At 38.8% G+C, this 21,495-nt stretch overlaps 1 protein-coding gene, 1 long non-coding RNA gene and 1 pseudogene across 6 annotated transcripts; 2 read left to right on the forward strand and 1 right to left on the reverse strand.

The window, feature by feature from the left end:
• Positions 1-2,670: 2,670 nt before the first annotated feature.
• Positions 2,671-6,817, reverse strand: LOC133746001 (uncharacterized). Of its 5 annotated transcripts, none has more exons than XM_062174161.1 (5): positions 6,450-6,817; positions 6,221-6,362; positions 4,132-4,217; positions 3,735-3,878; positions 2,671-3,094 (listed from the first exon to the last, which is right to left on the reverse strand). In XM_062174161.1, exons 1-4 carry the CDS (start codon positions 6,720-6,722, stop codon positions 3,750-3,752), a joined length of 630 nt encoding a protein of 209 aa, XP_062030145.1. In that variant the 5' UTR covers positions 6,723-6,817; the 3' UTR covers positions 2,671-3,094; positions 3,735-3,749. The 5 variants fall into 5 exon arrangements, with proteins under 5 accessions (XP_062030145.1, XP_062030146.1, XP_062030144.1 ...); XM_062174162.1 differs by having other exon boundaries at positions 2,671-3,108; XM_062174160.1 differs by having other exon boundaries at positions 2,671-3,115.
• A 133-nt stretch (positions 6,818-6,950) lies between these two features.
• Positions 6,951-7,880, forward strand: LOC133746002 (uncharacterized). The gene is made up of 2 exons (XR_009863894.1): positions 6,951-7,528; positions 7,664-7,880. It is a non-coding gene; the product is annotated as an uncharacterized LOC133746002 (long non-coding RNA).
• A 9,366-nt stretch (positions 7,881-17,246) lies between these two features.
• LOC133744725 (wax ester synthase/diacylglycerol acyltransferase 11-like) lies at positions 17,247-19,358 on the forward strand (annotated as a pseudogene).
• The last annotated feature ends 2,137 nt before the right edge of the window (positions 19,359-21,495 follow it).

Consider the following 21,495-nt stretch of genomic DNA (forward strand, 5'->3'; position numbering starts at 1 on the left):
AAAATAAAAATAATAATATCAAAATAACTCTAATGAACAACTTATACGCGACAATTTCTGCAACATAATTTAATTTTAATTTTCTTTTCAAGTATTTCAACATCTCTATAAAAAAAAGGATTTATAATTGACAAAAGAATTGGCTGATAATCGTTATTAATGTTAATAAAATATTTTTTTAATAATTTTGTATTAAACTTGAAAATCTGTAAATAAAAAAAAATTATAAATGATTAACTAAAATTAATTATATGATCCATGTCAAAAGAGTTCAGGAATTAGAGTATTAGATTATCAAAGTTCAAAACTTGGATCCAAGACAAAACGGATCTGCCTTCTTTCTTTGGTTTTGCCCAATGCGGGAATCGAACTCACAAAAATGAAGTTGAGATACCAACTGAACGAAACCATCTTTCATTCACTCATCTATATGATATATATAAACCTAAAAATCATAACTGGGGCACGTGACCCAGTGTGCCTCTACCTCCCTCCGCCCCTGTGTGGAACCCCCATATCCGGGTTCGAATCCTGCCGACGTTTAGGGCACGTTTACTTACTTGGAAGGAAAGGGAATGATTACGGGGTAAAAATATTCCTGCGTTTACTAACACATAAAGGAATCGGAATGATTCCGGGTAAAAGAATTCCTGCGTTTACTAACACATGAAGGAATCAGAATGGATGTAGGTCCCACCTCCTTATCAGGAATCGATTCCTGAATACTCAGGAATTCGATTACGAAGGGGGGAGATGGGTTTAGGAATCATTCCTCCGGAATCAATACCGATTCCTTTCTTCTCCCATTCCACTTGTCTCCGATTCATGATTATTTTCCATTCCAAGTAAGTAAACGTGCCAGGGGGGAGGAAGCGTTCTGACAAAATCCCCCGAGTACAAATTAATCTCTGGGCCTAAAAAGCCTTTGAAGACACTGTGTGATTGAACAATAAAAAAAAAAAAAAAAAAACTCTGTCGACAAAGGAAACAAAAAAAGATGGGAACAACATATGACAGGACCCCATGCATTTTGTTTATAGTGAAAAGTCTCTTGGTTAATTACCACGTTCAGTTCAGAATCAGATAGGATTTGGCGCATATGGTTTGCCACAGTTTCTGTGTGCCCATCCTGTGCTGCTTTGTTACAGAGAGAGAGAGAGAGAGAGAGAGAATGCATGAGTAGAAAATAGTTTGGCTGGTTTGCTTCTCTTTCCCGGTAAGGACTCAGATCGATCTGCAAAAAATAGGCTGTCTCCTTTTGTTTTTCTCTTCCATTCATTCCCGATGCACTGCAACTATGCTTTCATGTTACTTGCAGACCAAAGAAAAGAAAAAGTAAAGAGAATTCCATGCATGTTACTTGGGGCAGGGGCCAACTTCCCCCACGATATTAGGTAATCTCATATATTTTGATTCCACATGAAGTTATGGCCCCATGTGTTGTCACGTGAAGGATTTCTCAGTTTGAAGGACATATTGCAGAAACATTTGAGTTAGCTACCCATAAGATTACGTGCATCACAATCGAGTGCTTCCTAAGCAAAGCAAACGTGATGCACGAGCCCAGTAGTAGTAGTAGTAGTAGTAACAGAAATCCAGATACATCCTCCATGTTTATGCCTAGAGTGAACATAAAACACGAGGATCTCGATCGAGTCTCTTCTTCATACTTAAAGTTTTCCATGAGCCCTCAAGACAGTCATTTCGAGTATAAACGTCATTTCGCATTCTTAGTGGGCGGTGGTGGAGGAACTAGATCGGAAAAAAGAGGATTCCAGCTAGTTATAAGATTTTAAGATATCTACTTGTACCATAATTAGAATTGAGATATCATCTATTCATCTTACAAACTGTTCGCAGCCTTAGTCATCTTTTCGGTACACATGCATTAAAACGATCGTTTTTGCTAAAATGGTTCACCTTTTACTTAAAGCTTGATCGCCTTTACATAAAACTTGACGAAAGTTTGAATCTAAAAGAGATTTGTTCACATAACCATGTTCTAATAAAGTAATAGAACCTTTCAAAAAAAAAAAAAGTAATAGAATATGTGGAGGCACCTTAGCTGTATTAAGTTCATGTGATTAAGACTTTTTTATTTTTTTTTAATAAAGGACCGGTGCGGCTGTCCTCAAGCCTTGATTAATGAAATTGTCGAATATAAAAGAGGGACATAAAGCCTAAACCCCTTATTACAATAAGCATCTAGAATATGTTCTGAAATGATATCAAGAACTCTACATAATACATGTATTCTAACAAGCACTAACTAGCGAATAAAAGACTTTTGAAAGAAGAAAAGTCTTCTTCCCATTCAGAAAAGAAGACAAGAAAATTTGATCCCACTTTTGATGTTTAAAATAAGTTGATCTAATCTTCTTCTTTATTTGTCTCATCTGCTTGAAAGAAGTTTTGCACTTGGCTTCCTTTTGATCGATCTTTTCTTCCCTTGTCGTCTTGTGGACACATGATTTTGTTATTTATTACCAACCATATTAAAATATGCATTTTCTTGATCCACATCTAAATAGTATCCAACACTAGATATACAGAGCCAATTAAAATATGCATTTTCTTGATCCACATCTAAATAGTATCCAACACTAGATATACAGAGCCAAATAAAATATGCATTTTCTTGATCCACATCTAAATATCCAACACTATATATAAAGAGCCAAATAGGCCATATTCACTTGATATTTCTATTTTTTTAATTTGCATTCATGTCCAATAATCGGATACAAACCACAGTTGAGTATTATTATGAAACTAAATCTGAATCTTTATTTTTATTGAGATTATAAGAATCACAGATCAAAAAAAGAAAGCTACAGAAGTTTTTTTCTGGTTGAACAGAAACATGCACCAAATATACATTCACTCTCATATTCAAGGCCAGAGTTCGAAGATTCCCTTTGGCTTTTGACCTCAGTGTAATGAAACTCTATTAATTCTTATGGACACCCATGATGTCTAGCAACTGGTAATCAGCTCCGAGATCTACATTTGGAAGTACAAGAATATATCCAAACTCCCAAGCTTCCACCAAATCAAACCGGGAGAGTTGGGTTCTTTATGCACAACAGAGTACCTGGTTTCACTGTCCTGTTCACTATAGTTTCATCTTCAATTTGAAGTTTCAAGATAGTGGATCACAGATCTACATAACAGAAATCATGTTGCAAGTGGAAAGAGATATGTTATCTTATACATGTTTCAACAATATTGATTGCAACCCTTAGATGTCAGTATCATTGCCAACATCAGTATCCATGGGGGTCAAGCTAGTTCGATATCAGTTGTTAGCAGATATTGACAACTTGTCTGACAGCTGGGGGGCTATCTAAGAGATTAGGATAAGCTTCCTGCTGTCATTATAAATGATCTTGAAAAGATGTAATTCCATTTTCATGAAAGGAGAAAATGATTTAATTCTTCGTTAAATACTTGATTTGTGTTCTTGTGCTATGCTCAGTAGATTCATAGCCAGACAGAAACTTATCTAATCTGTTAACCACCCTAGAAGCTGGCTGATAAGTTAACTTCTATAAACCAATGCATGCTATCAACTACCTTAACAACCACGCTTCAATGGATAATGAGTTTGCAAATGTACTAACATGCATGGCTGTGGCTGCAATCATTAAACTGTTCAGATCCTTAGTATTGGGTGTTACCATTAGAATCTCTTTACATGTTTCAAATTTATATAATAAATATTACAAAAATACCTTCAAATACCGAATCTACTGATCCTTCTTTAGCTTCGATGTGGAAGAAGATGATTTAAGATCGTAGCGGGAAGCTTGAATTATGAAAATAAGCGTTTCTACAAGCATGCCAATGACCAATCCAAGAATGCCTCCAGCAGCATTCTGAAATGAAAATATAAAAGTGCCATCAATTTTGATAATACTAGGAAAAATGATAAACAAAAAATAATAATACTAACCAGATCATATATCATAGCATTCTGGAATAAGAATATAAGATTGGCATCAACTTCATTCATACTAGAAAAAGTGAGGAAACAAAGCTAATAACCTGATAATAAAATTACTGAATACTACAGTACCAAGAAAACAAATCAGAATTCTATACAAAACGATGGTCTTTTAGTAATCATACCATCACAGGACTGTGGCTAAACAATGCTCTGAATGCAGCATATCCAACCAAATAGCCGGTAAACATGGTCACCACAACATGTAAACCTGTAGAAGTTTTTGACTGATTATAGCTATGAAATATCCAAACATATTTCCAGAGAAAACATGTAAAATAAAGAGAACAAAAGAAGAGATATAAATGAACATAAATCAATTAAGGGCAAGCATAAAAAAAAAACAGAACAGAAAAGATGCTTAAATTATATGAAACAACTGAAGTCTATTTGAAAACAAGAGAAATAAATATCAAAAGGATATAATCAATCTCAACACAGACGTTGAAATGGATCAATCTCAACACAGACGTTGAAATGGGATCCAGTAAAAAAATGAGGCAAGTAGTGAAGCAGATGTGAGTAAAATCATTCGAAAGAATCAGATTCAACTTTCATACCTAAAATGTTATGAAATCCTATATACTTTTCCAAAAATCCATGCCATACTATCCTGTCGACCAAGTGCACATGTATAATCCAACACTTCTGGTTCAGTCCCAAAATCATCACCAGTATTGCCTTAATGATAAGTCTCTCCAGTACTGTCCTAATTACCTACCACCACTAACTCTCCCTATCTATTCTAGATCCAAGAGTCTTCAACCAGATTTTACGGGGTCTTTTAAACATCTTCTTTTGGGAATATAACCACTACAAAAAGTTATAGACATCAACGACAATACGAGCTGTCGTAAAGACCCATAAATGTCTGGCTTTAATATAAAGGAAAGGCAAAAAGAAAGTACTTTCAGCAAAGCAAGTGCTTTATTTCATTGATGGTCACTAAGACTTCTTAAGACAGAAAACTTGATTAGAGCTAAATGCAACAACAAAAACACCAAGAATATCATCCATTTTGAGTATGTACTCAAACATTCCCTAAATATGGCAGCATAAGTGAGTTAGAATACTAGAATTTGCTTTAACTGCCCATTGAAAATGGAAACAGACATCTTAGCTGTGCAATCAATACTTATTAGCAACATTTATATGCAAAAAGAGGTAAAAGAAGGCACTTTATAGCAGGCATCTTAGAGTTTGGTAATTTATCAACATTCATTCTCATATTGAATATGCAACATTCATTCTCATATTGAATATGCAACATTCCTACGCACAAGGCTAAAGTCAGACACTTGATAGCTGACACCTTAGAGTTTTCCCATTTAACATTTAGAGTAGAGTTCCTCCATTTGTTAAAATTTGTGATCATCCAATCTCAATCACCATGTGATGCTCGCTCAGATAAATCTTAATTTTTGTGGATATCGATCTAACCATGTTATCCTCACTCTAAATGTCATGGTTTTACTCGGAACAAATTGCTTCAAATACAAAATTTGTTTTCCTTATATTAAGTAATATACCCATAAACTGAACTAGAATCAGCCATCTTGCTTCAGATCTGTTCACAGGTATTCTCTATTCCCATTAAAACTTAGTCCAATATGTTTATTGAACGGACGAAACTCATGCCTGTCCCTTGTTATTGAAAATGTACTCATGGCAACAAAAAAAGGAACATAGAACTAAAAGTATATTCTCTTAATAAGTTCATGGAAACAGAACCATCTATGTAACAAGTCCCTTTCTATAAACACGGATAGAACCATCAAGATTCACCCACATTTTAGAATACGCAAAAGAGGTCAAAGAAGGTGATAGCAGACACCTTAGAGTTTATGCATTTAACTTTTGGAACAAACTTCACATTTCTCATCATCTAATTTCAATTAACAAGTGATATTCAAATAAACCGTACATTGTGTAGATACAAATCTAACCATACTATTCTCGCTCTAAATGTTATGTTTCTAGACTCTGAGAACAACCATTATGTCCTGTAACCTGAACTAACACGAGCCATTCCGCTTCCAATCTATTCTATGCTACCACTCCCCTCTAACTTCTTGACCTAAAATATCAAACTAATACTGTCATATAAATTTAAGAAGCTCTTCGCCTTCATCATAGAATTGAAACATTCCAGCACCAATGCAATGATTCCCGAAAACATAAACAATCAAGATATGATGCATGAGTTAGGCATACCAAAGCCCAATTGATCCTTGTAAGAAGAGAACGGCTCCGGTGCGCTATCTTTCCGAGGCGTTATATCCTTCACAAGCTCTGCATATGCATTCCTCTCTGATATCTCCTCCAGCTTCTTCAGCCTCGCCTTCAGCTCCTCACTCTGTCTCAATTCCAATTTCAATTTCAATTTCAAATTTCAAATTCAATCTCAAAAGGTAACACAATATTAGATGATCTGTTTTGTGACCTTCTCTCTGGGCTTGGGGCTGGTGAAGACGAACCCGGAACCGGAGAAGAGCTTGACCAATTGGGGCCGGGTGGAGGCCCGGGAAGCGACCCAGAGGGCGCGGATGGCCCGGTAGGGGACATTGGATTTGGAGGAGAGCTTGGAGGCGGTTTGCTGGAGGTCCTTGGAGAGGTGTGGGTCGGTGGAGGCGGAGACGAGGAAGGAGAGGATGGGTGCCGTGGTCGATATCACCAGTCCGGGTCCAGTTGCCGGTGCCGGAGAGTCTCCGCTCATTTTCGCGCGTTTTTTGGGGTCTCCGGGAAAGATGGTTCGAGAGAGAAATCGATCAAAGGTTGGAGTGTGTTTAACAGAAGTTGGGACCTGGTCATATAACGAAGGAAAAATAAAATTTTAAGAACAGTACATGAAATATTGACCATTCCGAAGTTTGGTACATCAGGTTTCAAAGAATTAAGATTGGTACATGAAATTGCAATTTCGACTCTCATTTAGTACATGACGTCAATAACACCGTTAAGCCTATGTAATTATACAATTTTTGAAGGGTAATTTTGGTTTTCATCTCTCTCTCTCTCTCTTTCTCTCTCTCGCTCTCTCTGTGGGTTTTTAATAGATTAAAGAAATCAGAAAGCCAGAGAGAAGCTCCATCACTTCTGCAATGGCCGCCGCTCTTTCACCGACCTCTGACTATCCTAACACGACGTACGTTCTCTACGCCTCCATCTCCAGCCTGATGCCCATATTCAAAGCACACAATCTCCTCGGCTACGTCGACTGCTCCATCACGCCGCCGGAGAAGTTCTTCCCGAACGACGCCGGAGAACCGACGATCGCGATCAGCTCGAGCTACAAAATCTGGATGGTGCACGAGGCCAAATTTAAGCCGCCCGAGACGTCAGAAACTTGGTCAGAAAGTCGTCTTCTTCCTCCTCCTCTTCTTCTTCTGCGGCCAAGACTCGATTAAAGTTGGAAGCTTCAGGTGTGATTCCACCTTTGGTGACTATGCTGGTGTCTCCTAACCCAGATGCTCGCCAAGCTTCTCTGCTAGCTCTTCTCAATCTCGCTGTTCGCTATGACCAGTATAGTTTCTTCATCTTTTTTTTTTTTTTTTTTTAGATTTCTATGTGTTTTATTCACTTGAGCTGTTTGAGACTAGTTTATGCTAATTTGGATGATGGGTTTTGTTGGGTTTGTGCTGATTTTGTTGCTAAAAGTGAAAGATTGAAGCTTTTGGTGCTTCTGGGATTGTGTTTTTGCAATGAGGCAGGGCATGCTGCTTTGGTCTGTCCTCACAGAATGAATTTCACATACCAGGGCATACAGAATCAATAATCGAAGCCTCAACTTAATGTTAATTTCTAGTAATAATTTTCTTTTTTTCTTGTGTCTATCGATTTAGTAATTTGAACTGGTTAATGGCTTTGGGTTTTATCTGCTTTGCTCATTATGTACCTAGCTTTTTATCTCTATGTCAATAAATTTGATGTTTCTATAAAAGAGAGAGAGAGAATATATATGTATATATATTTTCATCAATAAGGCTTGAAGAGACATATTTGCCCCTCAAAGTTTGACGGAACGCACCCTAAATAACGGAAAGAGTAACGGCATACACCGATTTTGAGTCGAAATTGCAATTTCATGTACCGATCTTAATTCTTTGAAACCTGATGTACCGAACTTCGGAATGGCCAATATTTCATGTTCTGTTCTTAAAATTTTCCCTATAACGAAACATGTAGGTTTCAATTTTGTTTTTTGGTTTTTGTTTTTTTCGTTTTTTTAACAATGGCCAGTTCGATACAACTGTGAGGATCATTTATACGCCCATTAACGATGTTTCGATGAAAATCTTACTCTTAAAATAGAATTAAGGTAAAAACTATTATTAACCAATTAAAACTTGTTTCCATAAAAACAACATGTGCTAGCTAAACAAAATCTTCAATCATTCTAGGTAGTCTCTCGCATAGCAAGAAAGCTCTAGTATTGCTGCCCTATTGCTCTGACCTTTTTTTTTTTGGGCAACAGAAGTCTGATTCATTGATATTAAAAGGGAAGATTTCACAAACAGTACACCAAGTAAATACCACTAATAATTCTTATACATAAAGTTCCAAACCAAATATTTCAGTACACGAAATCTGAAACTCGACCCACTATCAGTGCACGACGTCAATTTTTGACACCAAAATGTCCATTATGCCCTCAGTTCTTTTTTTTTTTTTTATAATTTTTTTTTTCTGTTTTTTTTTTCCTTCGTTTTTATCTCTTTCTTCTTCCTTCTTCCGGCTCCACGAAACCCACCTCTGTTTTCATGTGAGAAGAAGCCGGAAGAAGGAAGAAGAAAGAGATAAAAACGAAGGAAAAAAAAAAGAACAGAAAAAAAAATTATTAAAAAAAAAAGAACTGAGGGCATAATGGATCTTTTGGTGTCAAAAATTGACATCGTGTACTGATAGTGGGTCGAGTTTCAGATTTCGTGTACCGAAATGTTTGGTTTGGAACTTTATGTATAAGAATTATTAGTGGTCTTTACTTGGTGTACTGTTTGCGAAATTTACCCATATTAAAATCATATAACCTTACTTGGTCAAGCTTGAGAGGTCCAAAGACCTCTCACATTACAAATCAATGCTCGAATAAAACGACTAAAATCCAAAACGGAAACTCCAAAAAAAAAATAATTCTAAAGGAACTGCAGAAAATAAAATACATAATTGAAAAAACTCCCTAACCCTACGCTGTTCTAACTTGGAACCACTGTTTTGAACATCTTGACGCCTAAGACCATCTTGGTATACATTTCAACAGTCAACACAGCCATAGCAACATGCTAGGAGCAAATGTAGGACTAAGAGTAGGACAAACCACCTCCCAAAATGCCCAAACCATACCCAACTCAAGTGAGGGAGAAAAAGGGAACTGGACTATCCAAAGGCCAGTTCACCAGCCTGCATCACCACAGCCCAGAAAGGCAAGGGCCCACTACCCACTGACTAAACCTTACGTCTCCAACACCTAGATTGGATGGGTCTGATCCTTCAGGGAAGCAGCACCCACCCTTCACCGCTCCGGTGACCTCCAGTGTTATGATTCTGCCAAATGGTTGTCCCTGTGGATCTAGGAATAGTATTGTTGACTTACTGTAACACACCGTTTTGTGCCTAGAGACTTGGTTATTTCTTTTGGTCGTGCACATGTGCTGCACGTGGCTGTGGTAGATAGGTTTTGTTACTTAGGGTTACTGTTATCCATTCGATCATTGACAAGTGTCTTGATCTGCTAGCTTCTCTAGTAGTATAAATATGAAACTGTTGTAAGGAGCAGCCATCTATGAAAAACCATCTTTATTTCTTTCTCGTTTAGTTTCTCTTTTCTTACACTTTTCTTACATATTAATTGTTAGGGCTACATCCCTAACATTTGGTATCCAGAGCCTTTCGATCTGAGGGTGATGGTTAAGCAAAAGGGTGGCGGAGTTCATCCTGCAGTTTCGGGTGAACTTTCACATGTCGAATTTGACCTTCAAGTTCACAAAGATGAAACTACGGCTCGGATTGATGCACTACAACAAACACTGAGTGTGTATCAAGAATCCCTATCTACATTTCGCACCGAGATGTTGGACGAGCTGAGGGCCATCAGAGAGCGACCCCCTCCAGTGACTCCAGATCCAGATCTACAAGCCTTAAAGTTCAGTTCTTTGCCACCAACTTCAGGTTCGCCCACCATGGCAGCTAGGCTGGAGTCAGCGTCGTCCACAAGAGGAGTGGCATCTTCCGCTTCAACGGTACCAACCGGTGGAAATACTTCACAACCCCCTCATGGTTTCTCTTTAAATGTATCAGATGCAGATGTCATTTTGGGCTATACTAGTGATTTTGTGATGCATCCCATACCAACTTCTACCGCTGTTAGTCGAACTAGGCCCTTGGGAGCTAGTGGCTCAGGTGCTTTAATAACTAATGCTTCTGGAGTGGTGATGTCTATGGTTCATAGCACGAATAATGAACGGGGAGAATCGAGTCTGAGGAGAGCTCAGATCAGTGACCATCAGGAACCGCCTCACTATTATCAACACTCTAGCTTCGGTACTCAACCGTTCAATGTGTTTGGAGGACCTTATTGGGTACCTAATCCCCAACCTATGCATATGACCTATACATCCCACAATGGCTTTAATGGAGGGGACCCTTTCACTATGAGCTACTCAGGTCCCTTCTCATACACTCCCATTAACTTCAACAGTGTACCACTGCCACAAACCTTACCATTTGCAGTCCCATATTACCAAAATATGGCACCATTGGGTCAAGCCCACCCCACCTTTGTTACCACAACCACTCCAGTGCCACAAAATACTCAACCCTCAGGGACTCAGCAGAATTTCATACCAGTGCAACAGCCTCCTCGATACCCTCAGATGAACGATTATCCTCATTTGGATCCCAACCTACCTACAATGAAACAAATGAAGCTAGAGTTCGGTACATTCAGTGGGGGTGATCCGGTGGAATGGTTGAATAAAGTGGAACAATACTTCGCGTTTTATCAAATTTCGGAAGATAGGAAGTTGGCCATTGCTACAATGCATTTGACAGAAAGAGCAGCGGACCGGTGGTACATGTTTCGGGGAGAATTTCCAAACTCTTGGCTTGGGCTATCCGATCTTCTTATGAGAGAGTTTAGTGGCCACAATGTGGTGGATTACCAAGCGGCGTTAGCAAGAATGTCTCAAGTGGGGACGGTAGACCAATACATGGATCAATTCACCAAACTCTCTAGGAGAGCTCCTGGCTTCTCACAACAAGTTTTACTGTCTTGTTTTTTAGGGGGGGTTAAAGGACACCATCCGAGCTGATGTAAAGGCCTTGAAGCCTAGGACCTTATATGATGCATGTGAGTTAGCTAAGGTTTATGAAGAGAGAGATGAACCTCAGAAGCCACTTCAAAATACCATTTGTAAACAGAAATGCCCCCCTAGAACTAGCCATACAACCACAGGTGGAGGAGGACAGTTTCGAAATAACCCGCAAGTGGTTCCCACCTGGCCACCTGCTGCTCCTGTGGCAGCTAATCAAGTAGGAGGGAACAGAAGGTTAACTCAGGCGGAGTACCAAGAGAGAAGAGCTCGGAACCAATGCTTTTTCTGTGATGAAATATTCAGACCCGGCCACAATTGTAGGTGAGGTCAAGCCATGATGATTATGGAGATTACGCAAGAGGAGTTAGTGATGCAGGACACAAACAACCCTGAAGTGCAGGAATAAATGGTTCCAGAAGTAGGTGAAAATGCGGAGCAAGAATTACAACTACAAATGTTGGGGGACAGCAATGTTAGCACCATGCAGCTTAAAGGGTGGTGCAACAAAAAGAAGGTACATGTGCTTATTGACTCGGGAGCCTCCCATAATTTCATACACCCAAGCTTGATAAGAAATTTTCATGCCACAATTAAGAACATCAAACCACTGAGGGTGCGGTTAGCCAATGGAGATATCTTACAAACAAGTAGGCAAGCTACTTTACAAATGGAGTTGCAGAAGTACAAGTTCACTGCCGACTACTATGTTTTACCTATATCAGGCTGTGAAATAGTGTTAGGGGCCGTGTGGCTCAAAAGTTTGGGTGATATAGTTTGGAATTTTGAGTTTATGACCATGAAGTTTTTCAGTTCCGGGCAGCAACACGTGTTACAAGGGGAAACAGAAACGAAGACAACTATGGTGAGCTACAAATCCATGACGAGGTTGTTAAGAAGGGAGAGAGAAGCAGTGATGGTACAACTCAGCTCCATAGCTGAGAAAGGCTCTTCAGCGGAGGTTCATCCGGATATCCATGATCTAATTCACAAATATTCTGATGTATTCGAAGCTCCTACGCAGCTGCCTCCTGCAAGAAGACAAGACCATACGATTGAACTACTTCCCAACACAGCTGCCATTAGTGTCCGACCCTACAGATATCCTCATTCACAAAAGGAAGAAATTGAAAGGATTATCTGTGAGCTGCTGGATAATGGAATAATAAGACCTAGTGTAAGTCCATTCTCATCTCCTGTCTTATTGGTCAAAAAGAAGGATGGGGCTTGGAGACTCTGTGTTGACTATAGGTCTCTAAATGTTGCCACTGTAAAGGATAAATATCTCATTCCAGTTGTAGATGAGCTGATTGATGAGGTTCATGGAGCCTCCATATTCACAAAGCTAGACTTGAGATCGGGGTACCATCAGATAAGAATGGATGAGAGAGATATCAACAAAACAGCTTTTAGGACTCATTCAGGGCACTATGAGTTCTTGGTCATGCCATTCGGCTTAACCAATGCCCCATCAACTTTCCAATCGGTGATGAATGAAGTTTTGAGGGACTATCTTCGGAAGTTTGTGCTAGTATTCTTTGATGATATACTTGTTTACAGCTCTTCTTTAGAAGAACACTTAAAGCATTTGGAATTGGTCTTCAAAAAATTACAGCAACACTCCTTGAAAGTCAAAAAGAGCAAGTGTAGCTTTGGAGTACAAAGGGTAGAATATTTGGGACATGTGATCAGTGAAAATGGGGTAGCTGTTGACCCTTCCAAAATTGATTGCATCAAAAAGTGGCCTCAACCAAAAACTCTAAAAGAATTGAGAGGCTAGGGTTTTTGGGACTTGCAGGATACTACAGGAAATTTGTTAAGGGATTTGGAATGATTGCAAAACCTTTAACAGATATGCTCAAAAAAGATGGCTTCCAATGGAGTGAAAAGGCTATAGCTGCTTTTGAAGAATTGAAGCAGACTTTGATTAGTGCACCAGTTCTAGCAATTCCTGATTTTTCCAAAGAATTTGTTGTTGAGTGTGATGCTTGTGATAGAGGTATTGGAGCTGTACTTTCTCAGGAAGGCCATCCCATTGCTTTCATGAGCAAATCACTAGCTCAGAGGCACTTGGCTCTACCCGTGTATGATAAGGAGATGCTAGCTGTTGTCTCTGCTGTGCAACACTGGAGACCTTACCTCCTTGGCAATCATTTCAAGATTTTTACTGACCACCAGACTATTGAACATTTCCTAAATCAGAGGATCACTACTCCTGCCCAGCAAAAATGGCTCCTTAAATTATTGGGATACTACTATACAATACATTACAAGGCAGGGAAACAAAATGCAGCCCCAGATGCACTCTCTAGAGGTGCTTGCCTGGCAGCAATCACTGGAACCTCTCAACTTGTGCATGATTACGTGTTTGAGATCAAGAAGGCCTGTGAAAAAGACAGTGAAAGCCAGGAAATCTTGCTAGCCCTCCAGCAGAACCCCACAGGTAAGAAACATTTTTCTGTCAACAACTCTCAGCTACTTTATAGGAATAGACTTTTTGTACCTCATGTGGATGAGTGGAGGAAGAGAGTAATAGCTGAGTTCCATGAGGGCTAGTTGGGAGGACACGCATGGAGGTCTAGAACTTACAAGAGGGTACTAAGGACTTTTGCTTGGCCTAGAATGCACCATGGCATCAAGGAGTTTGTATCTACATGTGAGGTGTGTCAGAGGAATCATTATGAGTCTATAAAACCTCCTGGGTTACTGCAGCCACTACCCATCCCAGAGAAGGCATGGAGTGCTATCTCAATGGACTTCATCGATGCTTTACCAAAATCTGAAGGTAAAACTGCTATTTGGGTGATTGTTGACACCTTGACCAAAGATGCACACTTCATCCCTCTTTCTCATCCATACACAGCTGCTTCTTTAGCTAAGGGCATGCCCGAGAACATAATCTCTGATAGGGATCCCATATTTTTGAGTTTGTTTTGGGACGCTTTTTTCAAAATGCAGGGCACTAAATTAAGCAAATCCTCAGCTTATCATCCCCAGTCAGATGGTTAAACAGAAAATCTAAACAGGACACTAGAACAATATCTCAGGTGTGTCATTGGTGAGAAACCACATCAGTGGATGAAAGCTCTTCCTTGGGCGGAATGGTGGTATAATACTGCCCTGCCATTTAGATGACCCCATTTGAGGCACTTTATGGCTACCCTCCTCCATCAATCACTCCCTATCTACCTGGCTCCACAGCGGTTGCACAGGTTGACCAACAGCTAAGAGCAAGAGATGAATTAATGACAATTCTGAAGAACAACTTGGTGAAAGCTCAGACAAGAATGAAGGGGTTCTATGATAAAAAGCATTCTGAGAGAGCATTTGTGGTGGGGGACTTAGTCTACCTCAAGCTGCAGCCGTACAAACAAAACTCAATGCATTCCTTCCACAAGTTGTCTGCTAGGTACTATGGACCTTTTGAGGTCACCGAAAAAATTGGACAGGTGGCCTATAGGTTGAAGTTGCCTCCCACTTCCAAAATTCATGATGTGTTCTATGTATCTCTGATCAAAAAGAAAGTGGGAGACTCTGTGCGAATTGAGACTCAACTACCATCTGTTAGTGACACGACATATACTCATTGGGAACCCACTGCTATCCTTCAGACTAGAATGGTCAAAAAGGGAGGCTATGCAGCTACTCAATGGTTAATTCAGTGGGTGGGGGCTACGCCTGAAGAGGCCACATGGGAGTATGCTGAAGATATAATGTGCAGGTACCTAGACTTTGATTGGAATGCATGAAACTTAAGGGCAAGTTTCTTCTGCAGAAGGGAGTAATGTTATGATTCTGCCAAATGGTTGTCCCTGTGGATCTAGGAATAGTATTGTTGACGTACTGTAACGCACCGTTTTATGCCTAGAAACTTGGTTATTTCTTTTGGTCGTGCACATGTGCTGCACGTGGCTGTGGTAGATAGGTTTTGTTACTTAGGGTTACTGCTATCCATTCGATCATTGACAAGTGTCTTGATCTGCTAGCTTCTCTAGTAGTATAAATATGAAACTGTTGTAAGGAGCAGCCATCTATGAAAAACCATCTTTATTTCTTTCTCGTTCAGTTTCTCTTTTCTTACACTTTTCTTACATATTAATTGTTAGGGCTACATCCCTAACATCCAGCGGGTCTCCACCATTAGAAGCTTGAAGAGACCCTACCTTGGGTCTAATCTGGAATACAACCTCACACTGAAATCCTAACCAGATTCACCGCCGACCAACAGATTACGTCGCCTTCAAGCACCTCCTCCGGCAACCCCATCAATACCTTGCCGCCGAGACAATAGCCGCACACCACTCATGCCGAGTCCACAATCCCAGAACGATCAAAGGATCCCCGCGTACCAATCTACACCCGAGAAACGAACACAGGAAACAAGGCAGAAACACCGCTGCACCGCCTTGACCCTTCGATCTTCAAGTCGCACCACTAAAGAAAAATCGAACCGAGCAGCAGGTTATTCACCCACCATGCACGATCAGCGCTCTTCAAACTCGTCGTTGTCGCTGCCTCTTACCGCGCAGCACCAGGGTTTGCAGAGAAAAACCCTAGACAGCGGCTTTTTTGAGTATTTATGTTTTCTTTGTTTCCCCGTACTATTTAACGAACTCTGTGACCTCTTCTCTTAGTTGTCACACTTTATCAATAAAATGTTTCAACTTTCAAGATGCGATTAATAAGGTGAATTCTAACATCTAGTTCATGTAATTGCATGTCGAATTCAAGTACCTATCAAGATGAATAAAAAAACGAGATCATACACATTTGTTCATTGCTAGCTAGGTTTGCTTTCTAAGTTTCTGTACATGGAGGTCTTAGTTTATGCATGTGACTTAGACATTTCAAGTAGAGTATATAATTTGAGAACTATAGCTTTTAACTCGATATATAACCTTATTAATAGGTGAAAAAGGATATCATGTTATAAGTTGAGAATAATAAATAAATTGGGTTCTTGACCCAAAGCACCAAAATCAGCTAAAATTATCTCATTTACCCCAGCAACAGATTTTTATTCCCAACTACCCAATTTAACGTAAAAAGACAATTTTACCCTTAGCCAAATTAATAAACTACCCCACGTGCCATCTCTCTCTTCTCTCTCTCCTCCGATCTGAAAATCTCTCTCTCTCTCTCATAGACTGTATCTTTCTGCTCTGGATCTCATTCAATTCAATTCTCAGTGTAAGTGCTAGCTATCATGATATGCTTCTTCCTTCCTTCTTCGATCTTTTGCAGAGTAGCACAAGAACCACATTGAAAACTGCGATCGATCGGTGACTCGTCAACGTCGTAGCAGCCGAAGTAGGCTTCCGGCAACGGCGTCTGAAGCGTCAGACAATAGATCAGATATGGCTTCGATTTCTGGCCATAGATCGGATATGGCCTCGATGTCCCGGTGACCTATGAGATTTCCAGTCACCACGCTCTCCACACTGTCGTGTTGGACATGTACGACAGTCGGAAACCCCTCCCCGTCAAATCAAAGCAGCACTGTGTCACGCGATACATTGAGTTTCATATGTGCTTGGCTGCTAAATGGTGAAGAATCTGGCGAATGTGAAAGATTTTCCAAATATGCCCAGGTGAATGGGTTGAGAAGTGGAACAAGCAGAGGGAGAGTGGAACATTCCCAGGTCCGCTTTGACTTAACACCAGTAGCTTGGAATGGTCCTCCTTTTTTATTTATTTTGAATGGTCGAATGGTCCTTTCACATGAAAAGTTATGGTTCACTTTTTGATAAGAGTTGCATGATTTTTAGTTGGATCATTTGTGAATCAATAAGTGACCAGTTCGAATTTCTTTGGGTTTATTAGACCACTGCATTTATGAAGGACTTGAAATAGACCTGAAATGTCATTCTAGTTTAATAAAAATTCATTATAAGAAATGTCATTCGTTTGTTTGTTTTTTTTTTTTTGGTAAAATGGGGGCAGAAGACCCAGAAGGACTGAAAAATGAAAAAAAAGAGTTCCATTGGGAGGTAATAGAGGTTTGTTAAATGTCTATTGCGGGGCAATAGATGTCTATTGCGGGGCAATAGATGTCTATTGGGGGGCAATAGACATTTTGAATTGATGTAATTTCCTCTCTCTTTTTTTTAATCAAAGTTTTATTTGTCTAATTTTAAGGAGATTAGTTCATATTTCGGTGATTGAAACGCCTATTGGGGGACAATAGACGTCTACTGCCCCTCTATTGGGGGGCAATAGACGTCTATTGCCCCTCTATTGTGGGGTAATAGATATCTATTGGGGGCAATAAACTTTTCTATTGGGGGGCAATATACGTCTATTGCCCCATAGACGTCTATTGGGGGGCAATAGACGTTTTGAATTTATGTAATTTCCTCGTTTTTTTTCTTTAATCAAAGTTTTATTTGTGTTATTTTAAGAAGATTGGTTCCCATTTCGGTAATCGAGACGTCTATTGAGAGGCAATAGATGTCTATTGGGGGGCAATAGACCTTATTGCTCTTATATTGGGGGGCAATAGACGTATATTGGGGGGCAGTAGACATCTACTAGGGGCAATACACTACTGGGGCAATAGACGTCTATTGCTCCTCTATTGGGGGGCAATAGAGGTTTTTAAAAAAATCCGGTGGGCGGCAGCCGGTGACCGGATTCCGGCAAAAGTTGGCCGGAATCCGGCGACCGGTGACCGGCTCCGGCGAAGTCTCCTATGGTTTCTCTCTCTTCCATTTTCTCTCTCTCTCTCTCTCTCTCTAAGTAATAAAGGGGTGATGGGTAAAATGGTATTTAAAAAAATTTAAAAACAAAAAAAAAATCTTAATGGTGTATTAGGGAAGACTCCCTTAGAGTGTATTGGGTAAGAGGGAATTAAAATAACTTAATGGGGTTAGTGGGAAAAAAATCCCTAGAAATGGGGTAAATGGACAAAATTTGAGACATTTCAAGTAGAGTATATAATTTGATCACTATAGCTTCTGAGTTCTGGCTTGAAGGAAAACTTTCCTAACCATCCTCGCTTCTCTAGCAAACTGGTATTACACATTCGTTTTTTCATTTTTTAATTTTGCTGGATTTGTTTTCTGTACATGTTCTTAGTTCATGCTATTACAAGGATTTGAATTTACTGGACATCTGTAGGGTGCAGTACATAACTTTTTCTTGTTTTTATTCTTTGTTTTTAATTGCAATCTGAAGTGCAATAACATGCATTAAACTATATTTGTTTTCGCTCTTATCAAACTTTGCAATAGGTGAACGAGGATAAAATATTAGGTGAAAAAATTGAAGACCATGTCATTGTCCCAGACTTGGATTCGGAGATGAAGCATGCTGAACAGTTTGTTGACCAGTACATTTCCAACCTTACCACAAGCCCTCTTGACCTTTCCAAGCCACTATGGGAAGTCCATATCCTCAATGTCAAAACCTCTGATGCAGAAGCTGTTGCAGTGATTCGGATTCACCACTCGATGGGGGATGGGGCATCCCTCATGTCACTTCTACTAGCTTGTGCTCTAAAAACATCGGACCCTGATGCATTGCCTACTGTTCCAACCAAGAGGAAACAGGAGGATAGTTCTTCAAGTGATTCGGGCGTGTTCTGGTGGTTCTTATTGACTATTTGGTCAGCAATCACATTGATAAGAAACACTCTTGTTGATCTTGTGCTGTTCATAGCCACTGCTCTGGTTCTTAAAGACACAAAGACTCCTATGAAAGGTCCACCTGGGGTGGAGTTTACTACCAAGCGCTTCTTGCACTGAACGGTTAGTTTGGATCACGTCAAGCAAGTGAAGAATGCTTTGAACATGGTATGTTAGACCATGCATACATATTTTGTTGTAGCTAGTTTCAGTATCCAATTGAGCTACCATACTGTGGTCTAAATTCATAAATGAAACATAGATCTACAAAATGTAAGCCATAAATGAAATATGTAATCTGATGTGGCTCATATCTAGTTTCTGTTTACATTTTACCAGACCATCAACGATGTTATATTGGGAGTGACACAAGCAGGTTTCTCGCGGTATTTGAACAGCAGATATGGTAAGTTCTCTTAAGTGTGGACTGAATCACTTCAGTTTAACTGTAGCAGACTGTAGCTTTCACCTACAGTGACTCGAACCCATGGTGACTCGAACCCATGACTTTGTCATTAGGTAGTGAGTGCTCTAACCACTGAGCTAACACCTACAAACATTTGAATTATTGAAAGGCTATATTATCCAAATGCAAAATGACTAATAAGTACACTAATTTTCTAAAATACAAATTTGTAAGGAAAAATAAATATTTAACCAAAAAATAAATACTAAGGCTCCTTAAATTCTCATTAGATAACATTAATCTTCATCTTTTCCACTCAAATCTAAATTCATTACTATTTTTTTTTGTCATTTTGTTCCCTGTTTATCGTTAATTCATTAGTCATTTCACAAAACCATTAGTGTTACTTTAATCAAAATCTTTGCAATACCCTTTGTGAACACCGAAAGTAAAGATTTATAACACACACAAAAAAAAAAAATCATTTTCTTCTTCATTACTCATAGTTGTTAACTTACTAATATTCTGACATGTATTCCAATACACGAACATTGAAGGTGAAATAGAAAATTAAAAAATAGAAATAAATCAAATTATGATTTTGTTACGAAAATATATTATATTTTAGTACTTTTATTGGTATAAATTAAATGATGTTATAAACTAGAGAATAAGAGAGAGATAAAAGAGAGAAACAAAATATGGAGGAGGTAAATGTGTATGTTTCATTCTCATTAGACCCCTTTATATAGGAGTAGGATTTACATCAAAAGGATATAACTAATGAGTATTAACAATGGACAGCCACAGATATATAATATTTACAACACTCCCCATTGGATGTCCACCAATTTGTGATATGGTGTTGGACGCGCTTAATGTTGTCTCATCAAAAACCTTGCCAGGTAACAAAAACCCAGTGGGATAAAAACAACCCTGGTCGAAGGAGAAAAAGAGTGCAACGCGCATATGTCCTAGGTAGCATAATTTTGAATGCTCCCCCTGATTGTTGCAAGCTTTAATCATGTATGTAATAAAATACATGCACCATGTATATTAGATATATATGGTGTGTCAATCACATATATAGGTGAGACTATGTGTGCTTTGCATAAGGGGACTCATCATGAATTGCGATTCCTGCAAAGTTTAGGGTAATAGGGTAATACCAATAAAACTATGATATTCTTAATGAATCTTACCTGACATGATAAGAGTAAAAAACCAATTTCATATGCTCAAATTATAGATACAGATATTAGTTAAAGAATAACAACATAAGGGAACAATAATTGACACATTTACCTTTATCCGAGCATTGAAATTTAAGTATGACATACTTAGCCATAAATATCCATTTGTGTAATTGATAATTTCATATAGGCTCAATATGAGCTCTAGATAAATTCATAACTTCGCAAAAGTTAGAATATGTTGCAACATTGTGAGCATGATTTGAATTCGATTTATTAATCTTGTCATAGTACTCATTGAGGCAATAAGTCACTTTGACCGTAAATGAATGAGTATATATGAGCTTTAGACTTTTTGATTCCATGAGTGAGCTTTAAGCTCTTTCACTCATTCATGGACTTGCCTTTGGCAATATGAATCCGTCAAGGATTTGATTAAGCAATATGCTTATAATGACACATAGGATTTGGGGATTTGCTTTTAGCAATTTTCCTTTAAGATCTTCATATTAGCCAAGACAACATATCATAAGTCTCTCGTCAATATAACACTGTACTTATAGAAAAGTTGTCGCTTGGAGAAGAATGATAAGCTCATGTCTCTATAAAGAGACTTGTGTTATAGTGATTTCAATTCACTTTAGTACATCCTTTTGTAATTTTTTAGTGTTGATAAAGTCCAAGTATATCATGACGTTTACAATATTCAAATTTATTGGAATTGCCTCTTTCCAATTTGGCCAATATTATAGTTTGTCGACACAATGAATGAATGAAACGTGGTAGTATACAGCCCTTGATGATATTTAGTAGCTACAACATATGAGATATCATCAATGATCATCAATTAGAGATCTATCACACATTCAATCAAAATATATCCATGCATTAGCTATAATAATCTTATGCATATTAGGTACACATGCCTCTTTTAGGGCATTTGTTGTCTCTCAAGGAC

This window comes from Rosa rugosa, chromosome 4, assembly GCF_958449725.1.
Source record: "Rosa rugosa chromosome 4, drRosRugo1.1, whole genome shotgun sequence".
In the NCBI taxonomy this organism is placed as follows: domain Eukaryota; kingdom Viridiplantae; phylum Streptophyta; class Magnoliopsida; order Rosales; family Rosaceae; genus Rosa; species Rosa rugosa.